The 21,261-nt window shown below is 40.5% G+C and overlaps 1 protein-coding gene across 1 annotated transcript in view; it reads right to left on the bottom strand.

The window, feature by feature from the left end:
* Ryr3 (ryanodine receptor 3) overlaps window positions 1–21,261 on the bottom strand; it is a 410,215-nt gene that overhangs the window by 260,479 nt on the left and 128,475 nt on the right. Inside the window, 3 exon segments of the mRNA XM_052181674.1 lie at window positions 8,781–8,973; window positions 16,977–17,218; window positions 18,192–18,325. Of these exon segments, the coding sequence (XP_052037634.1) occupies window positions 8,781–8,973; window positions 16,977–17,218; window positions 18,192–18,325 (569 nt within the window).

A 21,261-nucleotide genomic window follows, 5' to 3' on the forward strand; every position in this document is an offset into this window, starting at 1 on the left:
GGGTTGCAAATTGGTACAACCACTCTATTAAATGTTTTATTTTATTTAAATTAAATATCAAATATTAATTTAAATTATTAAATATTAATAAAATAAAGTATAATGATTAAAAATCTAAATAGTTTTCTTAAATGAGATCTTAGACTATAAGTGATCTCTCTCTGTAAAAATAATCTAAGACCAGTAATTGACATTGGTCAAAAGGAATAGAAAAGGTGTTGTGGGGGAAACTGAGGACATGAACTCTGCAGAGATATGCTTCTGGGACTGACCTCTCAGGGTCACCTGTTTCTCCACAGAAGGTAGCCAGCCAAAGGGACAACCCATTGTGTGCTGCCTTAGACTTCTCTGTAGTCTCTCTGCTCCTTGGGAATGGAGCTGGAAAGATATGTGACTCACACTAGTCTCCTTTTGACTACCATAGGGCCTTTGCTTTAATCCATTCTTATATCCCCTCAGAAAATACACAATCATGTCTGGCTTTGTTAATCTTTGTGATTGTCGAAGCCCATGCCAGTGGTTTAATTCTGAAAATCCTACTTGGGGGCTTTGCAGTGGCTGCCCTTCAGTCCACACTAAGCTCCTGTTCTCACACTCTGCTCCTGCTGCACTATTCTATGGTATCCATGGATACAAGTGTGACTGAACCTCCTATGTCTGGCCTTGGACTTGTCAGATATGTTGGACTGACTGGGTCAGTGGTCCTCAGGGATCTGTTAGTCTCCCTATCTCAGCACGGATATCACAAGTGCAAATAATCTCCTGGCTTTTTTAAAATATGTATCCTTGGGATTGAATGTAAGGTGTGTGTGTGTGTAACTGAATTATCTTCCCTGCTCCCCAAATATGTGGCTTTAAATGATAACACAGGTCCAGATATTTTATCTCAAATTTCTAGGGATGTATTTTGGACTTTGGAATTCACAAGCATTAGAAAAAGAAAGAGGCCGTATGTATCATGCGCACATGTCAAACAGAACCACCAGCCAGAGGAGAAGCAGTATCCCAATATTTAGATATACAAATATCTATGCGGTTAAGCATACAAACATCCATAGGAATTGTATTGTCAAAAGTTGAAAATCGAGTAGTCGCGGCAGCGGCAGCATCAGCTGCATCAGCAGCGGCTGGTCCAGAGGAAGGGCCATCAGCAGTAGAACCAAGCGGACACGGTCCAGGAAGACCCTGCGCCCACGACCACTGGCCATCGCTGGCCAGCCAGGCTGCAAGCAGCGACGGATTTACGGTGCCTTTCACCACACAGAAGCCACATCAGAACTCTGCCTCCCGCCAGTCAGTTATGAGGCCTCCATATTGGTTCTCGGTCGCCAGAGAAATCAGACTGAGGTACGCAAATATAACCCGAGACCAACATCGCGGGGGGCTAAGCCCAATGGGCGTTGGCCTGCACCCAGGCCCTGGGCTGATGGGGGGGAGGAGGGGCCACCGGGGGTGCAAACCCTGCCAGGAGGTTTTTTTCCCTCGGGCCGGCGCGCGCACCACCACCATTTTGCCTACGGGAAGCCAGAGAGACCTAGCAGGCAAAACCAAACCAGCTAACAGGCATAGCCCAAGGCGGACATAGCAGGGGTCTCAGATGGTCAGGCCCTGGACTGCCCCCAGGCCCTGGGCTGCTCGGTGGGCCATCTGTGTGCCGACCCAGCCAGGAGGTTGTTTATCCAGGCCGGTTTGCGCACCACCGCCATTTTGCCTACAGGAAGCCAGAGAGACCTAGCAGGCAAAACCAAACCAGCTAACAGGCATAGCCCGAGGCGGACATAGCAGGGGTCTCAGACAGTCAGGCCCTGGACTGCCCCTAGGCCCTGGGCTACTTGGTGGGCCATCTGTGTGCTGACCCGGCCAGGAGGTTGTTAGCCCAGCAGACTCTCCCAGCACTCTCAGGGAGCACTCCCATGCCACCATCCTAGCCACCTGACAGACCCAATTAACACTCACAGCTGAGGGGAACTTTGCTCCAACATTGGCCTGCCAGGCTTTTGCCTAGACTCAGGGCCTAAGCAGCTAGGCTAGCCTTGTGTGCACCAACCCGGTTGGGAGTCCTGCTGCCCAGGAGAGAGATCAGCACTCAGAAAAGGTCCCTGCAGCATACAGCCTCAGTACTCCCTGAAGGAGCAAACAGGCACCTTCTGGCTCACAGACACAATCTGGGGCAAAGAACACTAAGGCTGCAAGGGCACCCAAGAGGAGGAAAGCACATCAGCAATCTGCAACAGGGGAAACCCTGCCCTCCAGTGTTGCAGAAATAGCCCTAGAGCCTCTCAAGAGGCTGAAACACCAGCCGGAGACAAGACCAATTAGCTCTAGAGAACAAGATGGCAAAGGGCAAACGCAGGAACACTACTAACAGAAATCTAGGCAATATGGCAGCATCTGAACCAAACTCTCCAACATCAGCAAGTCCTGGTTATGCCAAGACACCAGAGAAACAAGATTTGGATTTAAAATCACTGTTCATGATGCTGCTAGAAGAACACAAAAAGGACATGAATGAATCTCTTAAAGAAATACAGGGGAACATGAATAAGCTAGAGACCCGTATAATGGAAACACAAAAAACACTTAAAGAAATGCAGGAGAATAAGGCCCAAGAGATAGAAGCCAATAAAGAAGAAAGGCAAAAAAAAAAAAAAAAAAAAAAAAAAAAAAAAAAAAAAAAACCTTAAAGAAATGCAGGAGAACTTGAGTCAACAGGCAGAAGTCATGAAAGAGGAAACACAAAAATCTCTTAAAGAATTACAGGAAAACACAGACAAAAAAATGATGGAAATGAGCAAAACCATCCTGGACCTAAAAACAGAAGTAGAAACAACTAAGAAATCACAAAGGGAGACAACTTTGGAGATAGAAAACCTTGAGAAGAAATCAGGGGCCATAGATGCAAATATAAACAACAGAATACAAGAGATGGAAGAAAGAATCTCAGATGCTGAAGATACCATAGAAACCATTGACTCAACTGTCAAAGAAAATGCAAAATGCAAAAAGCTTGTATCCCAGAACATCCAGGAAATCCAGGATACAATGAGAAGACCAAACCTAAGGATTATAGGTATAGATGAGAGTGAAGATTTACCACAGAAAGGGCCAGCAAATATCTTCAACAAAATTATGGAAGAAAACTTTCTTAACTTAAAGAGAGAGATGCCTATGAATATACAAGAAGCCTACAGAACTCCAAACAGACTGGACCTGAGCAGAAACACCTCCCGTCATATAATAATTAAAACCCCAAATACACTAAACAAAGAAAGAATATTAAAGGCAGTAAGAGAGAAAGGCCAAGTAACATATAAAGGAAGACCTATCAGAATCACACCAGACTTCTCACCAGAGACCATGAAAGCTAGAAGATCCTGGGCAGATCTCATGCAGACTCTAAGAGAACACAAATGTCAGCCAAGACTACTATACCCAGCAAAACTCTCATTCACCATAGATGGAGAAACCAAGATATTCCATGACAAAACCAAATTTACACAATATCTTTCCACAAACCCAGCTCTGCAAAGAATAATAGGAGGAAAACTCCAATACAAGGAGGGAAACTACACCCTGGAAAAAGCAAGATAGTTACCTTCCTTCATCAAACCCAAAAGAAGATAACCACTCAAATATAAAAAGAACATCAAAAATGACAGGAAGTAATAATCAATATTCCCTAATATCTCTTAACATCAATGGTCTCAATTCCCCAATAAAAAGACATAGACTAACAGACTGGATAAAGAAACAGGACCCTACAATTTGCTGTATACAGGAGACACACCTCAGTGTCAAAGATAAAAACTACCTTAGAGTAAAAGGCTGGAAGACAATCTTACAAGCCAATGGTCACAGGAAATGAGCAGGAGTAGCCATTCTAATATCAGATAAAATTGACTTTCAACCTAAAGTCATCAAAAGATACACAGAAGGACATTTCTTGCTGGTCAAAGGAAAAATCCACCAAGAAGAACTTTCAATTCTGAACATCTATGCGCCAAATGCAAGGGCACCCTCATTCGTAAAAGAAACTTTACTAAAGCTCAAAGCACACATTGCACCTAACACAATAATTGTGGGGGACTTCAACACTCCACTTTCCTCAATGGACTGATCGGGAAAACAGAAACTAAACAGGGACACAGTAAAACTAATTGAAGCTTTGGACCAATTGGATTTGACTGATATTTATAGAACATTTCACCCTAAAGCAAAAGAATATACCTTTTTCTCAGCACCTCATGGTATCTTCTCCAAAATCGACCATATACTTGGACACAAGGCAGACCTCAACAAATATAAGAAGATCGAACTAATCCCATGCCTCCTATCAGATCACTATGGAGTAAAAGTGATCTTCAATAGCAACAAAAACAACAGAAAACCCACATACACGTGGAAACTGAACAATATTCTACTCAATGATACCTTGGTCAAGGAAGAAATAAAGAAAGAAATTAAAGACTTTTTAGAACACAATGAAAATGAAAACACAACATACCCAAATCTATGGGACACAATGAAAGCAGTGCTAAGAGGAAAACTCATAGCCCTGAGTGCCTCCAAAAAGAAAATGGAGAGAGCATACATTACCAGCTTAATGACACACCTGAAAGCCCTGGAACAAAAAGAAGCTATTTCACCCAGGAGGAGTAGAAGGCAGGAAATCATCAAACTCAGGGACGAAATCAATCAAGAAGAAACAAAGAGAACCATACAAAAAAATCAACAAAACCAGGAGCTGGTTCTTTGAGAAAATCAACAAGATAGATAAACCCTTAGCCAGACTGACCAAAGGGCACAGAGAAAGTATCCAAATTAACAAACTTAGAAATGAAAAGGGAGATATAACAACGGAAACTGAGGAAATCCAAAAAATCATCAGATCCTACTACAAGAGCCTGTACTCAACACAACTGGAGAATCTGGAGGAAATGGACAATTTCCTAGACAGATACCAAATACCAAAATTAAATCAGGACCAACTAGACCATCTAAACAGTCCCATAATGCCTAAAGAAATAGACGGAGTCATAGAAAGTCTTCCAACCAAAAAAAGCACAGGACCAGATGGTTTCAGTGCAAAATTCTATCAGACCTTCAAAGAAGAGTTAACACCAATACTCTTCAAACTATTCCACAAAATAGAAACAGAAGGAACACTACCCAATTCCTTCTATGAAGCCACAATTACGCGGATACCAAAGCCACACAAAGATCCAACAAAGAAAGAGAACTTCAGACCAATTTCCCTTATGAACATCGATGCAAAAATACTCAATAAAATTCTTGCCAACCGAATCCAAGAACACATCAAAACGATCATCCACCATGATCAAGTAGGCTTTATCCCGGGAATGCAGGGTTTGTTCAATATACGGAAATACATCAATGCAATCCACTACATAAACAAACTCAAAGAACAAAACCACATGGTCATTTCATTAGATGCTGAAAAAGCATTTGACAAAATTCAGCATCCTTTCATGCTTAAAGTCTTGGAGAGAACAGGAATTCAAGGCCTATACCTAAACATAGTAAAAGCAATATACAGCAAACCGGTAGCAAGCATCAAAATAAATGGAGAGAAACTTGAAGCAATCCCACTGAAATCAGGGACCAGACAAGGCTGCCCCCTTTCTCCTTATCTTTTCAATATTGTACTTGAGGTACTAGCTCGGGCAATTTGACAACATAAGGACGTCAAAGGGATACATATTGGAAAGGAAGAAGTCAAAATATCATTATTTGCAGACGACATGATAGTCTACCTAAGTGATCCAAAAAACTCCACTAGAGAACTCCTACAGCTGATAAACAACTTCAGCAAAGTGGCAGGTTATAAAATCAACACAAGCAAATCAGTGGCCTTCCTATACTCAAAGGATAAGCAGGCTGAGAAAGAAATTAGGGAAATGACCCCCTTCACAATAGCCACAAACAGTATAAAGTATCTTGGGGTGACTCTTACCAAACATGTGAAAGATCTGTATGACAAGAACTTCAAGACTCTGAACAAGGAAATGGAAGACCTCAAAAAATGGGAAAACCTCCCATGCTCATGGATCGGTAGAATCAATATAGTTAAAATGGCCATTTTGCCAAAAGCAATATACAGATTCAATGCAATACCCATCAAAATCCCAACTCAATTCTTCACAGAATTAGAAAGAGCAATTATCAAATTCATCTGGAACAACAAAAAACCCAGGATAGCTAAAACTATTCTCAGCAACAAAAGAAAATCTGGGGGAATCAGTCTCCCTGACCTCAAGCAATACTACAGAGCAATAGTGTTAAAAACTGCATGGTATTGGTACAGTGACAGGCAGGAGGATCAATGGAACAGGATTGAAGATCCAGAAATGAACCCACACACCTATGGCCACTTGATCCTCGACAAAGAGGCTGAAAACATCCAATGGAAAAAAGATAGCCTTTTCAACAAATGGTGCTGGTTCAACTGGAGGTCAACATGCAGAAGAATGCAAATTGATCCATCCTTGTCTCCTTGTACTAAGCTCAAATCCAAATGGATCAAGGACCTCCACATAAAGCCAAACACTCTGAAGCTAATAGAAAAGAAACTGGGGAAGACCCTTGAGGACATCGGTACAGGGAGAAAGTTTCTGAACAGAACACCAATAGCGTATGCTCTAAGAGCAAGAATTGACAAATGGGACCTCATAAAATTACAAAGTTTCTGTAAGGCAAAGGACACCATCAAGAGGACAAATCGGCAACCAACAAATTGGGAAAAGATCTTCACCAATCCTACATCAGATAGAGGGCTAATATCCAATATATATAAAGAACTCAAGAAGTTATACTCCAGAAAACTGAACAACCCTATTAAAAATGGGGTACAGAGTTAAACAAAGAATTCTCACCTGAAGAACTTCGGATGGCGGAGAAGCATCTTAAAAAATGCTCAACTTCATTAGTCATTAGGGAAATGCAAATCAAAACAACCCTGAGATTTCACCTTATACCAGTCAGAATGGCTAAGATTAAAAATTCAGGAGACAGCAGGTGTTGGAGAGGGTGTGGAGAAAGAGGAACACTCCTCCACTGCTGGTGGGGTTGCAAATTGGTACAACCACTCTAGAAATCAGTCTGGCGGTTCCTCCGAAAACTGGGCACCTCACTTCCAGAAGATCCTGCTATACCACTCCTGGGCATATACCCAGAGGATTCCCCACCATGTAATAAGGATACATACTCTACTATGTTCATAGCAGCCCTATTTATAATTGCCAGATGCTGGAAAGAACCCAGGTATCCCTCAACAGAAGAGTGGATGCAAAAAATGTGGTATATCTACACAATGGAGTACTATTCAGCCTTTAGAAACAATGAATTCATGAAATTCTTAGGCAAATGGATGGAGCTAGAGAACATCATACTAAGTGAGGTAACCCAGACTCAAAAGGTGAATCATGGTATGCACTCACTAATAAGTGGATATTAGCTTGGAAAACTGGAATACCCAAAACATAATCCACACATCAAATGAGGTACAAGAAGAAAGGAGGAGTGGCCCCTGGTTCTGGAAAGACTCAGTGAAGCAGTATTCGACAAAACCAGAACGGGGAAGTGGGAAGGGGTGGGTGGGACGACAGGGGAAGAGAAGGGGGCTTACGGGACTTTCAGGGAGTGGGGCGCTAGAAAAGGGGAAATCATTTGAAATGTAAATAAATTATATCGAATAAAAAAATTAAAAAAAAAGTTGAAAATCAGTTGAATTTCTATTGATGACAGCTTTGCTACAATTTTTGTTCACGTTACATTCGCTTCAAAATGTGTCAAACCACAGAGCAAATCTGTGGTTTTCAAAGAATCTTAGGCTTTTCAGTCATTGACAAGAAACTCCTAACATTTCATGGGATTTTTCTAAAAATCAGTTTAGCCACATCATTATAAATTTGGATCTTAAAAGTAATACATTTTTTTCTTGAGAAGAAAAAAAACAGCAATGCAAAACCAGAGTTATATACAGATGTATCTGTAATAATGCTATTTATAACAATAGAAATAGAATTTGCATGAAAACATAGCAGTCAGCTAATGGCTATATTTTGAGGCAGTGAAATAAAGAGAGATTATTTGGCCACTAAAAATAATTTTGAGGGTACCTAATGAGTCAGGAAAAATCTCATTACTTATTTCTTAGTTAAAAATTATACTTTATATTGCAGTGACTGCAATTTAGAAAGTATGCACACATGTGTAACAAAAAGATAAATATAACAAAATACTAACAGTGATTATAGCTAAGCATTAGAATTAGAAGGTATACCAGGCAGTGGTGGCACATGCTTTTAATTCCTGCATTTAGGATGCAGAAGCAGGCAGATCTCTGAGGCCATACTGGTCTACAGAGTGAGTTCCAGGATAGCCAGAACCACACAGAGAAACCCTGTTTAAAAAAAAAAAAACAAAAATAAAATAATATAAATTGGAAGGTAACTTTTATTGTTATATCTGTAATTATTTCTTTTAAGGAACTAATGGCAAGCATGTATTGTTCAGAGGATTTCTAATACATTTTATCTGAGTACTTAGTATAACCCCTACAGGAGCTGCCTATTCAGTAAGCAGGTAGAGGAAATGAGTTTGGTTACTTCTTGCCCTTTTGCCACCACTTTCTTGGGAGCAATTTGGCTTTTGAGATGAAACCCTAAAAGGAAGTATTGGTTCCTCAGTTCAAGAGAGTTATAGGAAAATTTTAAAGTGGGGCCATAGCTATTTCCCAGGAAACTGCAGCCATAACTTACTTGACACCAGCCGAAAAACTCATCACAGGGAAGAAGAGGCCATCTGTGTTGAAATTCTCAAACATCCCCTGCACAGGTTGTCCATTGATTCGGAAAGAGATGCTGGGTACTCCTAGGTCAAGGCAGCAGCTCACCACATCATCTGATCTGAGCAGATGCTGGTTGATGGAGGCCACAGCTCTGGGTATCCGGCCTGGTGAGTAGAGAGCAGGAATAAAACTGTGGGCCCCTGGAGGCATGCATCAGGTAGAGAGACATACTTAAGAAGCTATAACTGAGAGATGGAGAAACACAGTGAGTATGACGTACACGAAGAGCTCAGGCTACGCTACCGGACTGGAAACGCAATCACTTACTGCATGAGATGAGAGAGGGGAAAGCATTTCCTAAGCTGGCAAGTGGAAGACACCATGCTTGGCATGAACCAACTCTCAGAGAGAGAGAGAGAGTCCTAAACCTTCCACGAATAAGGCCAATGAGAAGTGAGTCTACAAGGTGCGTGCTCAGACTATGCTGGTGCTAGACGTAAGCATTGGACAGCTTTTATGGAGTGGAGGTCCTTGAAGGGTAGGGGGTAGCATGTGGTCATAGGTAAGAGAGTCCTCCCGTCTGCTTTCTCAAAAGGATGTGGGCACTGATTGGAAGGGTCATCAGAGAGAACTGCACCCCTTCTAGTCAGGAAACTATGCAGCAAGGTTTGATTGCTTTAAATAGCTTTATTATTTCAGATAAGGAGGCAAACATGCTGTCATTTGTAGGTGCATTAGTGGTTTTAAAATGCTTTACTATATCTTCCTCATAAAATGATTGAACACTTCTGACTCAAAATAGTGAGAAAATGCCTTGCTTTTCTATGTTATTATCATGATTCTACCAAGCCTCCTCTCAGACAGGGAGAAGTTGAAATTTAGAGGTTCTGTAACAATATAAAGACATTTTGTTTTTTAAGAGTACAATTAATACATATTCATTATAAACATTAACCATCATACAGAAAAGTAAGAAAAAGAAAAGTGTAACCATAATGCAGTGAATTAGTGACTTTGGAATGACTTCTGAACAGGACTTCTAGATCATAACCCCACAAGGCTCAGAGAACATCACAAATGAGGGTCACAGAGGATATAGGAGACAGGTTGGAGAGGTGTGCTGTGACATGGAGTCTTCTGGACATAACAAGGTTGATGCATTCATGGATTACGTACATAAGACTTACACAGCATTGGACTGTCACCATTTCATGATGTATGTGTGAGGGATGGTGAGCTTCCATCTCTTACTGAGGGATTATGGGCAATTAAGGGATACTAGAGGCAGGGATATCATTTTCTTTAGAGATGTAGACAATGACAGGCTACCACTGTTCCAGTAAATAACCTCTTGACCCATGCTAATGTAAACAACCTGAATTAAGCTCAGTGACCCCCCCTCCCCAAAATCATTCAAGTAGGCGCAGGAGGACTTTCTGGGAAAAACAAAGTTTCCAGGAAAAGAGAGAGGTGTATGAGAGCAGAGAATGGAGGCATGAAAATGACCAAGATTCTATATAAACATCATGAAGTTGTCAAAGAGTAAGAAAAAAATGCCTTCATTAAAACACGTTCATTCTCATGTGAGCTTGGGTACACACACACACACACACACACACACACACACATACATTCACACAAAATGTATCCAAACCAGGATGTGTAAATCTTTTGGATCTTTTGTCAAATCATATTATAAGTTATACCAGAATTCTATACATATTAAAAGCTAGATTTTAATGACTTCTCAACAAATCATAAAGGGTCACCTAAAATAAATCTATTCTTGATGTATATGTATTATTTACAAATTTTGCATATACATATTTGATGATATTACTAATCTCAACCTCAAACCATTTAATATTTACAATGGCTAATATTATTTTACTAATAGATTAAAAACTAATTGGTTGATTTAAAAAGTAGCAAAATTATTATATTTTTAATTTAAAAATACTTCCTCTAACTTTTGTGACTGAAAAAAGCCATATTCCAGCCCCCTTCCCTCCATAACAAACAATAAATACTCATTATGAATTCCTTGAAAGAAATAATTACCAATATTAAAGTAAACATCCAATTTATTTTATTTTATTTTATTATTTTTGGTTTTTTAAAACAGGGTTCTCTCTGTGCCTGATACTATCCCTGGGGCTGTGAATCAAAAGCAGACGGCTCACTTTGTCACTTTAAGAAGAATTTCTTGCTGCTATGTCTTGCCATAATGGTGAGTTGTATGTGTCTTCCAGAACTATAAGCTCAAATAAACCCTGTATCCCTTGCAAGAAAGAAAGAAAGAAAGAAAGAAAGAAAGAAAGAAAGAAAGAAAGAAAGAAAGAAAGAAAGGTCACTGTTCCTGGGTAGGCTGGGTAGGGAGTAGGTGGCCAGGAATTACAGCAATAGGATATATATTAGAAGGAGCTTCCATGTCTGCTGGAAGTAGAGGAAGATGCCACACCCGTCTGCAAACATGGGAAACACAGGGACTTCAAAAACGAGCAGGATACTAGATAAACGGGAAAGAAAGCACTGAAGCTGAAGAGTGAGGGCTGGAGAGGGGGTTATGGGGGATGGGGTGGGGTTAATGAAGCTAGATTGGACCTAGAGCTTGGGTATCCACACTGCAGAGGCCTCAGCACAGTATGTCCTCAGTGGGGATCTCCAATTTATGTGCCAAGAGTTTGGACTCTGTTTTTGTAACTCCTACCACTTTACCAACCTTAGTTAACCACACTGGGAGACCTATAGTCAAGGTTATTTAAACTTGAAACAAAACAGAGTGCCATGTGGAACACAGGTGGTGTTGACATCTTTCCATTTTCCCCTGTCTTTTCCAGTTGGAAAGACTGTCAGCTTTCAGTTCAGCACAGAGCGTAGACATCCCAGGTCCTATTCTCTGTTCACTTTCTCTTTCAAGTCTGCTTTAAAACGAACTTCTGGAAACTCAGAAAAACCTGTTGTGCTTGTCTCACTCTGGAATTCTGATTTTCCCACTAAAATGGGTCTTCCCAGCAACCCACTTCCTTTTTCATTATTTTGGCTTCCAGAAAATACCCTTCATGAACAATTCCCAACATATCTGTGATTCTGGAAAACCAACAACTGGCATGTGAATTTGGGCAATTAACTTTAAAAGCACCCAGCATCTTGATAAATAAACATAAAATCCACAAGTATCTTCACCTTCCAAAGCCTCCTATAAGTCAAATGGTCCTAGTGGTTGATATAGCCAGTGTCACTCCACTGAAGAAAATCCCCTTCCCCAGCAACCTCATTTTCAAAATGGAATGCAGCTATATTTTATTCCTGGGCTCAAGTGAGCCTTCTGCCTCAGCATTCTTAATAGCTGAGTTTACAGGTATGTGCCATTCAACCCTTATTTATGCATTGTTCTAATTAGAAAAGTCTCTATAAATAAGCAACTTGCCCAGTGCCCCTCCCCCAAGCAACAATTGGGATCCCAGGAAAGCCACACTATTTTTTTCTTGACCTTTTTTTTACTGATACAATGTTACCATTGCAATTCTTTCCAAAGGCGACTTCAATTGTTCTTTAATAAATATGCTACAGATCAGTTCAAGTCAGTAGCTTAATTTATGTACACAGACGACTATAAAGTTAATGGACCTGGAAACTTAAATCTCAGGAGAAAGAAGAAAATTTGTTACGACCAGTTTTCAATCTTTCTTCCTAATCATCTTCCATCCTTTTCTACATCATCTGAGTGTTATTTCCATGCCATTAAGTCATCAGGCAATTACCTTTTCCTCAGATGCTAGAAATTCCCTGCAGTCCTGGTAGGAGTCATTAACAGACACCTTATTTCTTCAGCTGAAGCACATACTGATACATTTATCTGGAATGCCTTCTATAAGATAGATGTTTCCTGTATGGACCTTGAGCAATCAGGATGTAGTCTGGACTTAAGGAAGCCTTGAGATTCAGTGCATGAGAATGGAAAGAAACTTATAGACATTGCCTGTTTACATTATCAGATGGCCTAAGAGTCTGAGATCTTTTGCATATTTCCATTAGATTATATTGTAAAGCATGTGTACTATTTAGACTCACAATAAGCCTTTGCAAACCTGAGTTTCTGGCCATCTTCCCACTTCTCTAATAAGCAGAGCCATTAGTAGTGATGACCAGTGTGGCCCCCAGATCATCTCCCTTGCTTGTTCATAGGATATAGGATAGAACAATGAAGAGCTAGATAGGAGCAGTTATTGATGTTCAGGTTCTGAAATGCACAGGAGTGTGCCCCCTTTTGATATATCATGGGGTGTGTTGCTTCTGAACTCACAGAAGTATTTAGTGTGGTTAGTTTCTTTGCCTCTGGACTCACTGAAGTGTTCATTCCCAAGTGTCTACAAATAGACACAAGACTTTCCTAAGTGTCTAAGTGTACTCTTGCAGCATCAACAAGGACAAAAGTTTTCCTTTGAGAATGATTCATTTGCCTTTGAAACAAGAGTTAAATATGCTTAATCTATTGAGTGGCTATGCAGAGTCCTCTACAGGAATTGTCTGGGTTCCTTTGAGCGAGCAGACTTGGGAGGATGAGATGGGAGCCACCAGGAGGCAGTGTGAAAAAGGTTCCACAAGGGGAGCTCATTCAGTCCCTCTCAGACTTCCTGCCGTCTGGGAGTTGCTGATTCATGTGAGCATTCTTCCCTTCCCATTCACAGTCAATCTTCACTTCCCAGAGAGAGTGTATATCATCTGGTGACACTCACTGTGCACCTCTAGACTCAGTGATTCTACAGTGGGCCTCGGACAACTAGGAAGGGAAGATACATTTTCTATGAAGAACTAGGGAGTGTGATCGGGGATGGGGTAGAGAGCAAGATAAATTTCCTCCTGCTGAGCTCAGCCTGCCATAGTTTTTGCATGTCCCAAGTTGTCCCTTTGGTCACACAGAACAAAAGTAGATGCTTGTGTCTTTCCCATCCCTATCTATGATCTAGGATAGATAAATGTACAATGAGAATATTTATAATAGCCCCCAAAGTTTTAAACACCATGAACAAGAAACACAAAATTAACAAGAAACATTATTAAGAGGACTACTCCAAGAAGCATGCCATCAGATCCCAGATGACACAGGTTATTAATATCAAGTAATATATGGTCTAAGGCAATGGTTCTCAACCTTTGGGTTGTGACCCTCTGAAGGTCAAACAACCCTTTCACAGGGGTCATTTAAGGCCATCAACCCCCCAGAGATTTACATTACCATTTATAGCAGTAGCAAATTTACAGTTATGAAGTAGCAATGAAAATAAGTTTATGGTTGGGGGGGGTCACCACAACAAGAGGAACCGTATAAAGGGTCACAACACTAGGAAGGTTGAGAACCACTGCTCTAAAGGAAGGAGGAGAATGTGATGGGTTTGCACTTCTCAGTCACACAAGAAAATTCAGTCCATAGTTTCATTTTGTAGAGAAACACTTCTCTCCTGCTGAATGTTAAAGGACTGTATCATGGCTCCTCTGTAAGAAATATGTCACACAATGCTTCTTTGAGGCATTTTTATCAGGCACACATCATCTCCAACTGCAGTTCTTAAGGAAATACAGACAATACATGCTTTGGATGATAAGTGGGAGAGGTACAGTACTTACTTACAGTGAAAACTCTGGAGTTAGTCTTGCATTTTTCACCTAGGCAGAAACAACCCATCCCTTCACATTTATGGGCCGTGGTGATGTATGGCAAAATCATCAGTATTTATCTTTTTAAAAAGTCCTGAATTTTGTTTCAGATTAACCTACAGATGCTAACAATCATAACAGGAAGGACAGCAGTGTTGATGTTATGGTCTTGATGACATAATCAGATCAGGAGCCTCCCCAGGGTGACTGATTACATTTTTTTTGGTGTTGTTTTGTATCAGTTTCTGTATCTGTAACAAGAGTTCTGGGGCTGGAGAGATGGCTCAGCAGTTAAGAGCACTGACTGTTCTTCTGAAGGTCCTAAGTTCAAATCCCAGCAACCACATGGTGGCTCACAACCAACTGTAATGAGATCTGAACCCTCTTCTGCAGCATCTGAAGACACCTACAGTGTACTTACGTATAATAAATAAACAAATCTTTAAAAAAAAAAGAGTTCTGTATTTGCTACCTTAAAGGTCATTATAACATTAAAGCATGTAGCTTACTACCCACTAAATAAAGCTGATTATTGCCAATGTACTTCTTCAAAAACCCTAACAAGCCTATTTGAAATAAGGACTCACAGATACATGCCAAGAGCCAGCCATGGCATCCAGGTATACTCATGCAGGCAAGCAATGGATGGTGTAGGAGACTGCAGGGGCAAGCATTGGTTTTGTGAGGGCAAAAATTGCTTACATTTGGTAATATTTTCCTTTCTAAACTCTTCACTATTCTGTGGCCAGAAGCTGCTGACTTCTGGTGATTAACACCTACTGTTAGCAGCTAAGGATTAAGTAAAGAAGTTGGTTACTCCGGTTCTTTGTCCTTTGATTCACAGGCTCCTGACTGATCAGGCAAGAGGCTCAGAGTTTCATAAATCTTTGTGAGCCAGAAAGAAAGGGAAAAATAAGAAAAGCCACATTCATTCACTCTGAATGAAACAGAAACAGTGGCTCCATTTTACCTTTATTTTCTGTTTTTAGTATATATACTTTCTCTAAAAAAATTACCTCATACAGCTATCATGTAGAGCCGAGCCATTACAACAAGATAATTAATTACATGATTTTCTAAATGCGTTTATATTCCAATAAGTTCATAGTAAGTTTATGGTACTAATTCACGTCATGGATTGATATAGTTTAAAGAATAACAACGGAATTATTTACATGTCTTTCCACTAAGACTAGTGTCTCATTAAGCGGTCATCATCTGTTACTAGCCCCCCATAAGTTTATTATAAGTTTAAAGCAATAATTTTTATGTCACAAATTAACATGGTTTTCTCAAGAGACAAATTATTTGCTTGTATCTTATTATTTAGAAGTTTTGTATAGATAAACCAGTAAATATTTCATTTTTTTTTGTTTTTGCAACTACAATAAATTGTCCATTCTCAGTTTATGCCATTTAGTTACCAGATAGTGGTCTTATGCCTAAGCTAGAAGGGATGTTGTCCTTTATCATAAATTTGTTCCTAGCCTGCTTTCTGTTTCTAGTACAATCAGCCTATGACATATGGAGGTTTACAGAACTCTTATTTGTTTTGATACTATAGAGTACATGGAATTACTTGTATACATTTAGGAATTCTATAAAACCATTATTAGGAATTATAAAATTATCTATTTGTCTATACAACATTACTACATGAGAGTGCATCTTCATGTTGATTTGCATAAAATTTGCCCAATAGGTTTGGCTAATGCCCAGGAATCATTAGGCTATATAATAGTGACAGGAAAGGTTTATCAGCAGCAAGAAGCCATCCTGGGATGAAGTCTCTTAGGACATTGACTCACAGAAATCACCTATCACAGGCCATGCAAAATGGCGGGCCATCTTCAGAAAATTCACTTGTATGTCTTTAGCCTTCCTAAAGGGCTTTTGATAGAGAGACTTAGTATATCTTATACTAAGAGACTCTTAAGATAGAGAGACTTAGTATATCAGATACTTTTCTTATTGCTGTGATTGAATAACTACAAGACAGGAAAGTAGGACTTATGTTTCTTTATAGCCATCTTAGCAGGGGAGGCATGCTAGTGGGTGGGTCTGTGGAAGTGGGAATGAATGTCAGGTGCTTGCTAACATACCACTTGACCAGAAAGTGGAGAGAGGACAGGAAGTTGGGCTTGATTATAAACCTCAAGTGATGTCCCCAATGACCTATTTCCTCTAGCTTGATCCTACCTCCTAATAGTACCACAATTTCTCAAAAAAAGTGCCATCAGTTGGCGACCAAAAATTCAAGCCATCACATGAGCCAGTGATGGGCATTTCACACTTACATTTTAACAGTAAGCTTAAGTGATCTGTGTTGTGTGACATAGCTAGGAACTCCCAGAATAAAGCTATAGATAAAACTTATTTAAAATTGATGCCTTTTATACTCGTCTCATGAGATTCAAGCATTTCTATCATTTCAACTCAGAGTCAACATTATGTGGCTCAATTACCTTCAACAATAAAATAGAGGGTGGAAGTTTCACAAGGTACTCACCTGACCAAAGATGAAGTCCATCAAAGCCATAGGAGTACAGGTCATCACCAACGCCGTTGCCTCCCCATCCTTCTCCACCACCAGGGTATGGGGCGTAGCCTGAAGAGGAGGCCCAGCCCACTCGCAGATGTGTGGGCTCTGCTGTTAGGAAAGGCTCCACCTGGTCGATAATTAACTCAAAGTACCACTTCTTGTACTGTGGTGAGCCTTCAGCAACTCCCAGGAAGATGTTTGGCCGGATACTGAAATTAAACATGGGACAGGCTGCTTCTGCAGACAGCAAATAACTGAAAAACCAAGCTGAGCCAAACCCAGGAGGTATTGGGCCAATTAAACCTAGGCCAGTGCATTTTAATCTTTTGTGTTGTTGCTGTTGTTATTGCACAGCCCTCAGCAACTGGCCAAGCTCGTGGTGGGCAGTATGAGGGCATCGGAAACTTCTTATAAAATAGAAAGGGTTTTTTAAAAAAGCTATTTCAAGGCAAGGCATTTATTGACTGACAATCATGTGCAACAAGCTGTAAATATCATAAGGGTTGTATGATCACCAACCTTTGTGTTTCTCTCAAGTAAGAGACATCATTTATATGACCTCCATCTTCTGGTACACAAACTTAAGTACAATCATTTTCAAATTAGCAGTTTTTGTTCCCTAAGCATATTTAATACTTAAAAACATTAAGAAGTTACTGTTAGCCAACCTTGTTAAGTATAGGGCAGACAACTAAGGGTTCTCAGTGTTTGAATTATGCAAGAGAGACTCTTCCTGGGCTTGGGTATGTTCTACTTGAGATGGACACATATAGATGAGGCTGTATTAAGATGTCTGTTAAGAAGGAAGATCTGACAATGCAGTGGTGGTGCATACTTTTAATCCCAGCACTTAGAAGGCAGAAGCAAGTGAATCTCTGAGTTTGAGGCTAGCCTGGTTTACAAAGTGAGTTCCAGAACAGTCAGGACTATACACAGAATCACTGTTGTAACAAAAGAAAAAAAAAACAACTAAATAAACAAAAACAAAATGTCTTCAGTCATTTGAATGTATTTATCTTCCTTTCTCAGCTACTTTAATGGTTATTTTCCAAAACTCTCCTAAAAGCTAGAAGCATCCAGAGTATACCATTGCTTGGTTTTTTATTATTTGCTTGAACTGCCATAAATTCCCTTCTCCTACCTAGATGCACTTGGCATCTGGAATGACACTAGTTACCTTACCTGGTGACATCATTAATTAGCCGTGTCTGCAGAAGCAGGTTCCTTCTGGGTAGTAGGTTATCACAGATAAGATTCTGGTTTGCTCTTACTGCAACCCCATTGCAGAGACAGAGGGAGCACAGGACATCGAGAACCTGCAGGAGGACACATCCAGCTCTAAACCTCAGCTCCAAGAGGAGGCATACAATGTGCAGAACCTTATCATCACTACTCACAAAAGTAGGTGTCAGGTAGGGTATGGATGAGTGATGGGAATATGGAAAACTAGCCTAGAGCTATCAGAGTCCTTACTCAGGAGACACTGATGGTTAAGAGGCTGCTTAGAAAATGAGGCTCAGTATCCTTCTAGACCCATGACCTCATTCTTACACTCCATCTCTCCATCTCATGTGCTTGCCATCTGTGGTCAAATTCTATTAAAGTCAGAGTCTAGACTATGGAGACATACTGTCCAGCTAGGGTCAGGTCTAGGGTATGGGAAAATTCCTAAGGCACCAAGTCCAGTCACAACTCATTTCCCCAGTCATTAAATCAAATCCTTTCCACAGGCCTTGTAATCCACCTGGGCACTTACCCAGCCCATGAGCTTTGCACTGAGGGTTAGTAAGGTGCTCAGACACTGGGAGTGACTAACATTCAGGGCCCATTTGCTTAGGATCTGGAATGCAGTAGGACTGGGATCCTCAGACAGCAGTGTAGACCCCTGTTCTTGGATATCTTACTGGGATACTATCAGAGTACATTAAGATGTTCATATATTCCTGAAAACCAGTGTTCAAAGTGTTTCACTAACTCTCTTCCTTCCACCTGGGAAAACAGCAAATCTGCAAGAGTCTAGGTGATTCATAATCTGAGAGACATGACACCAAGCCACTGCGGCTATTTCCAGCTGCCTAGTAACTGGAACCGGCCCTCTACCTCCACTCCGGAGCCATGCTGTCATCATCCCTGCCCTGTCTCATTCTGCTGCATCCCCTTATATTCACATTTTGTGTTTGTACCCTGGCAGAACAAATAGTGCTGGGGCAGGCACTACTCCTATCTCCTCTACAGGGAGGAATGTGCAAAGAGTTGATAAATAACAGCCACACTGTGGCTGTCTGGCCACAGTGACAGGGGGTTGGGCAAATACATTTCAGTCTTTCCAAGTGGCCACGGAAGACTCAGCTCTTGGTGAGATTGGATATCTTAAGATTGTTGATAGCATTTGTTTCCATAATTCTCACAAACCAATTTTCCACCTGACTCCCTGGATGTCAATTTCATTCCAGACAAATACAGAGTACATTTATGGGACAGACAGAAAAAGAAGGCCCGAGGCAGCTTTGCAGGGCACTCAGACCATTGCCACTTCATGACAGATATTGGCTGTGGAGATTAAAAATCTAGAGGGTGGTTTCTCACTCTAAGCAAAGAGCCATGGATGGCCTGAAAACTAAATACTTTCCCTCTGGCCTATCATACACTTTCATCTGTTTTCCTTGGAGGGATAGCTGCAGGGACCTTGCTGTTGTAGCCAGAGGAAAAGCTGGGCTTAATTCATATATGATGGGGAAAGCAGAGTGAAATAAAGATTGCACGAAACATACAGTCTGATAGAGCAATGCCTCATCTATAAACTGTTGACTCCATAAAGATGTACACTTGGCAATGGTTAGACTTTTAAATGACATTTCTTCATGTATTACTAGGGAATAGGGATACTTCTCTCTGAAAGTATTTAAATTTGTTCTCTTCAATGGGAAGGGGGGGCACCTGGGACTGCACCACAAGAACTCACAGGCATCTTGCCTAGAGGCCATTTGCACTTGCTAACTTCTCAGTAGTCTTGGGGAGCTTGCCTGGTGAGGTAGATTCTGCTCAGTGTCCCTCAGACTCCGTATCCTTCTTTTCCCAAGCTGACAAGTCTACTTTGTGGTATATGGTGGTCATATAACTTCTGCTTAAGAAAAGTTGGGTGGATGCCATGATATGTCCCAAACTCTTCTCATTGACCTCTTTTCTCCTTCCCTCTGTGTTCAGACCCAACGAAGAATTAACAGCACCAAGAACTCCATTCTCAGATTCCTGGGCTAGCAGCACTGGCATCACTTGGGAGCTTGCTAGAAACAGAGATGCACAGATTCCCCTGTTCCTTTGGTTTTTAATCAGTATCTATTAATTTTTTATAGAACAGATGTCTTTTACTCTGTCATAGTACCCACCACCCCAATTCTAAACCAAAGCCTTCATCTTATAAGATGTTCCAGCAATTTCTCCCGGACATAGAATGAAGCCCTGCAACTGATGGGCTATATGCTAAGTCACTGAATGTAGGCGTGTCTTAAAATTTGGTTTCTCCAATCACTGGGACAGTTTTAGAGATATAATCATTTTCACCACTAATACCACATTCGGTCCATCAACCACCCATTGATCTTTATCTTCTTCCCTCTATATGGGAAATACACACTTACATTGGAATCCTAATTTAAAGGGAAAAAATCCATATTGCATATCAACAAAAACATTTGGATGCTGTATTGTCATTAGTCTTTTTGTGTAAAAGCAGATTTACTGTAAAATGCAAAAGATATATAATTTGCGATCTTTGTGTCAAGTTATACATTTGGGAAAAAAAGTGCTCCCAGCTCCCTGGGATCATATTTTCCTTCCTGAGGATGAGAAGTGAGTGGTTGGGAGTCATTCTCTGCTGTAGTGGCTGCCATGAAACAACCTACAGTAGATCTATGGCCCAGGATCTATGGCACAATGGTGTGGGAGTTAATGATTTGTTTACTGACATCCTATCTTTCACCAAACTGAGCTTTTGATTCTGATTCATTCTTTCCAGGGACCAATGAGATTACTATTTTACCATATATTTTTCTCACAAGTGACTCAAACTTATTATGAAACAAAAATGATAATAAAAATATTCATCCATGACAAGTTTGAGTAGATTTGGTGCAAGTCATCAGGGAAGCAAGTAGATAAGTGCATCATCATTATTATTTTACTAATAACAGCTAGCTCTGTGGGAAAATATAGGACAAATGCTATAATCTATTAGCAATTAGCCTTTTTGTCA

Source organism: Apodemus sylvaticus, chromosome 5, assembly GCF_947179515.1.
Source record: "Apodemus sylvaticus chromosome 5, mApoSyl1.1, whole genome shotgun sequence".
Classification (NCBI taxonomy): domain Eukaryota; kingdom Metazoa; phylum Chordata; class Mammalia; order Rodentia; family Muridae; genus Apodemus; species Apodemus sylvaticus.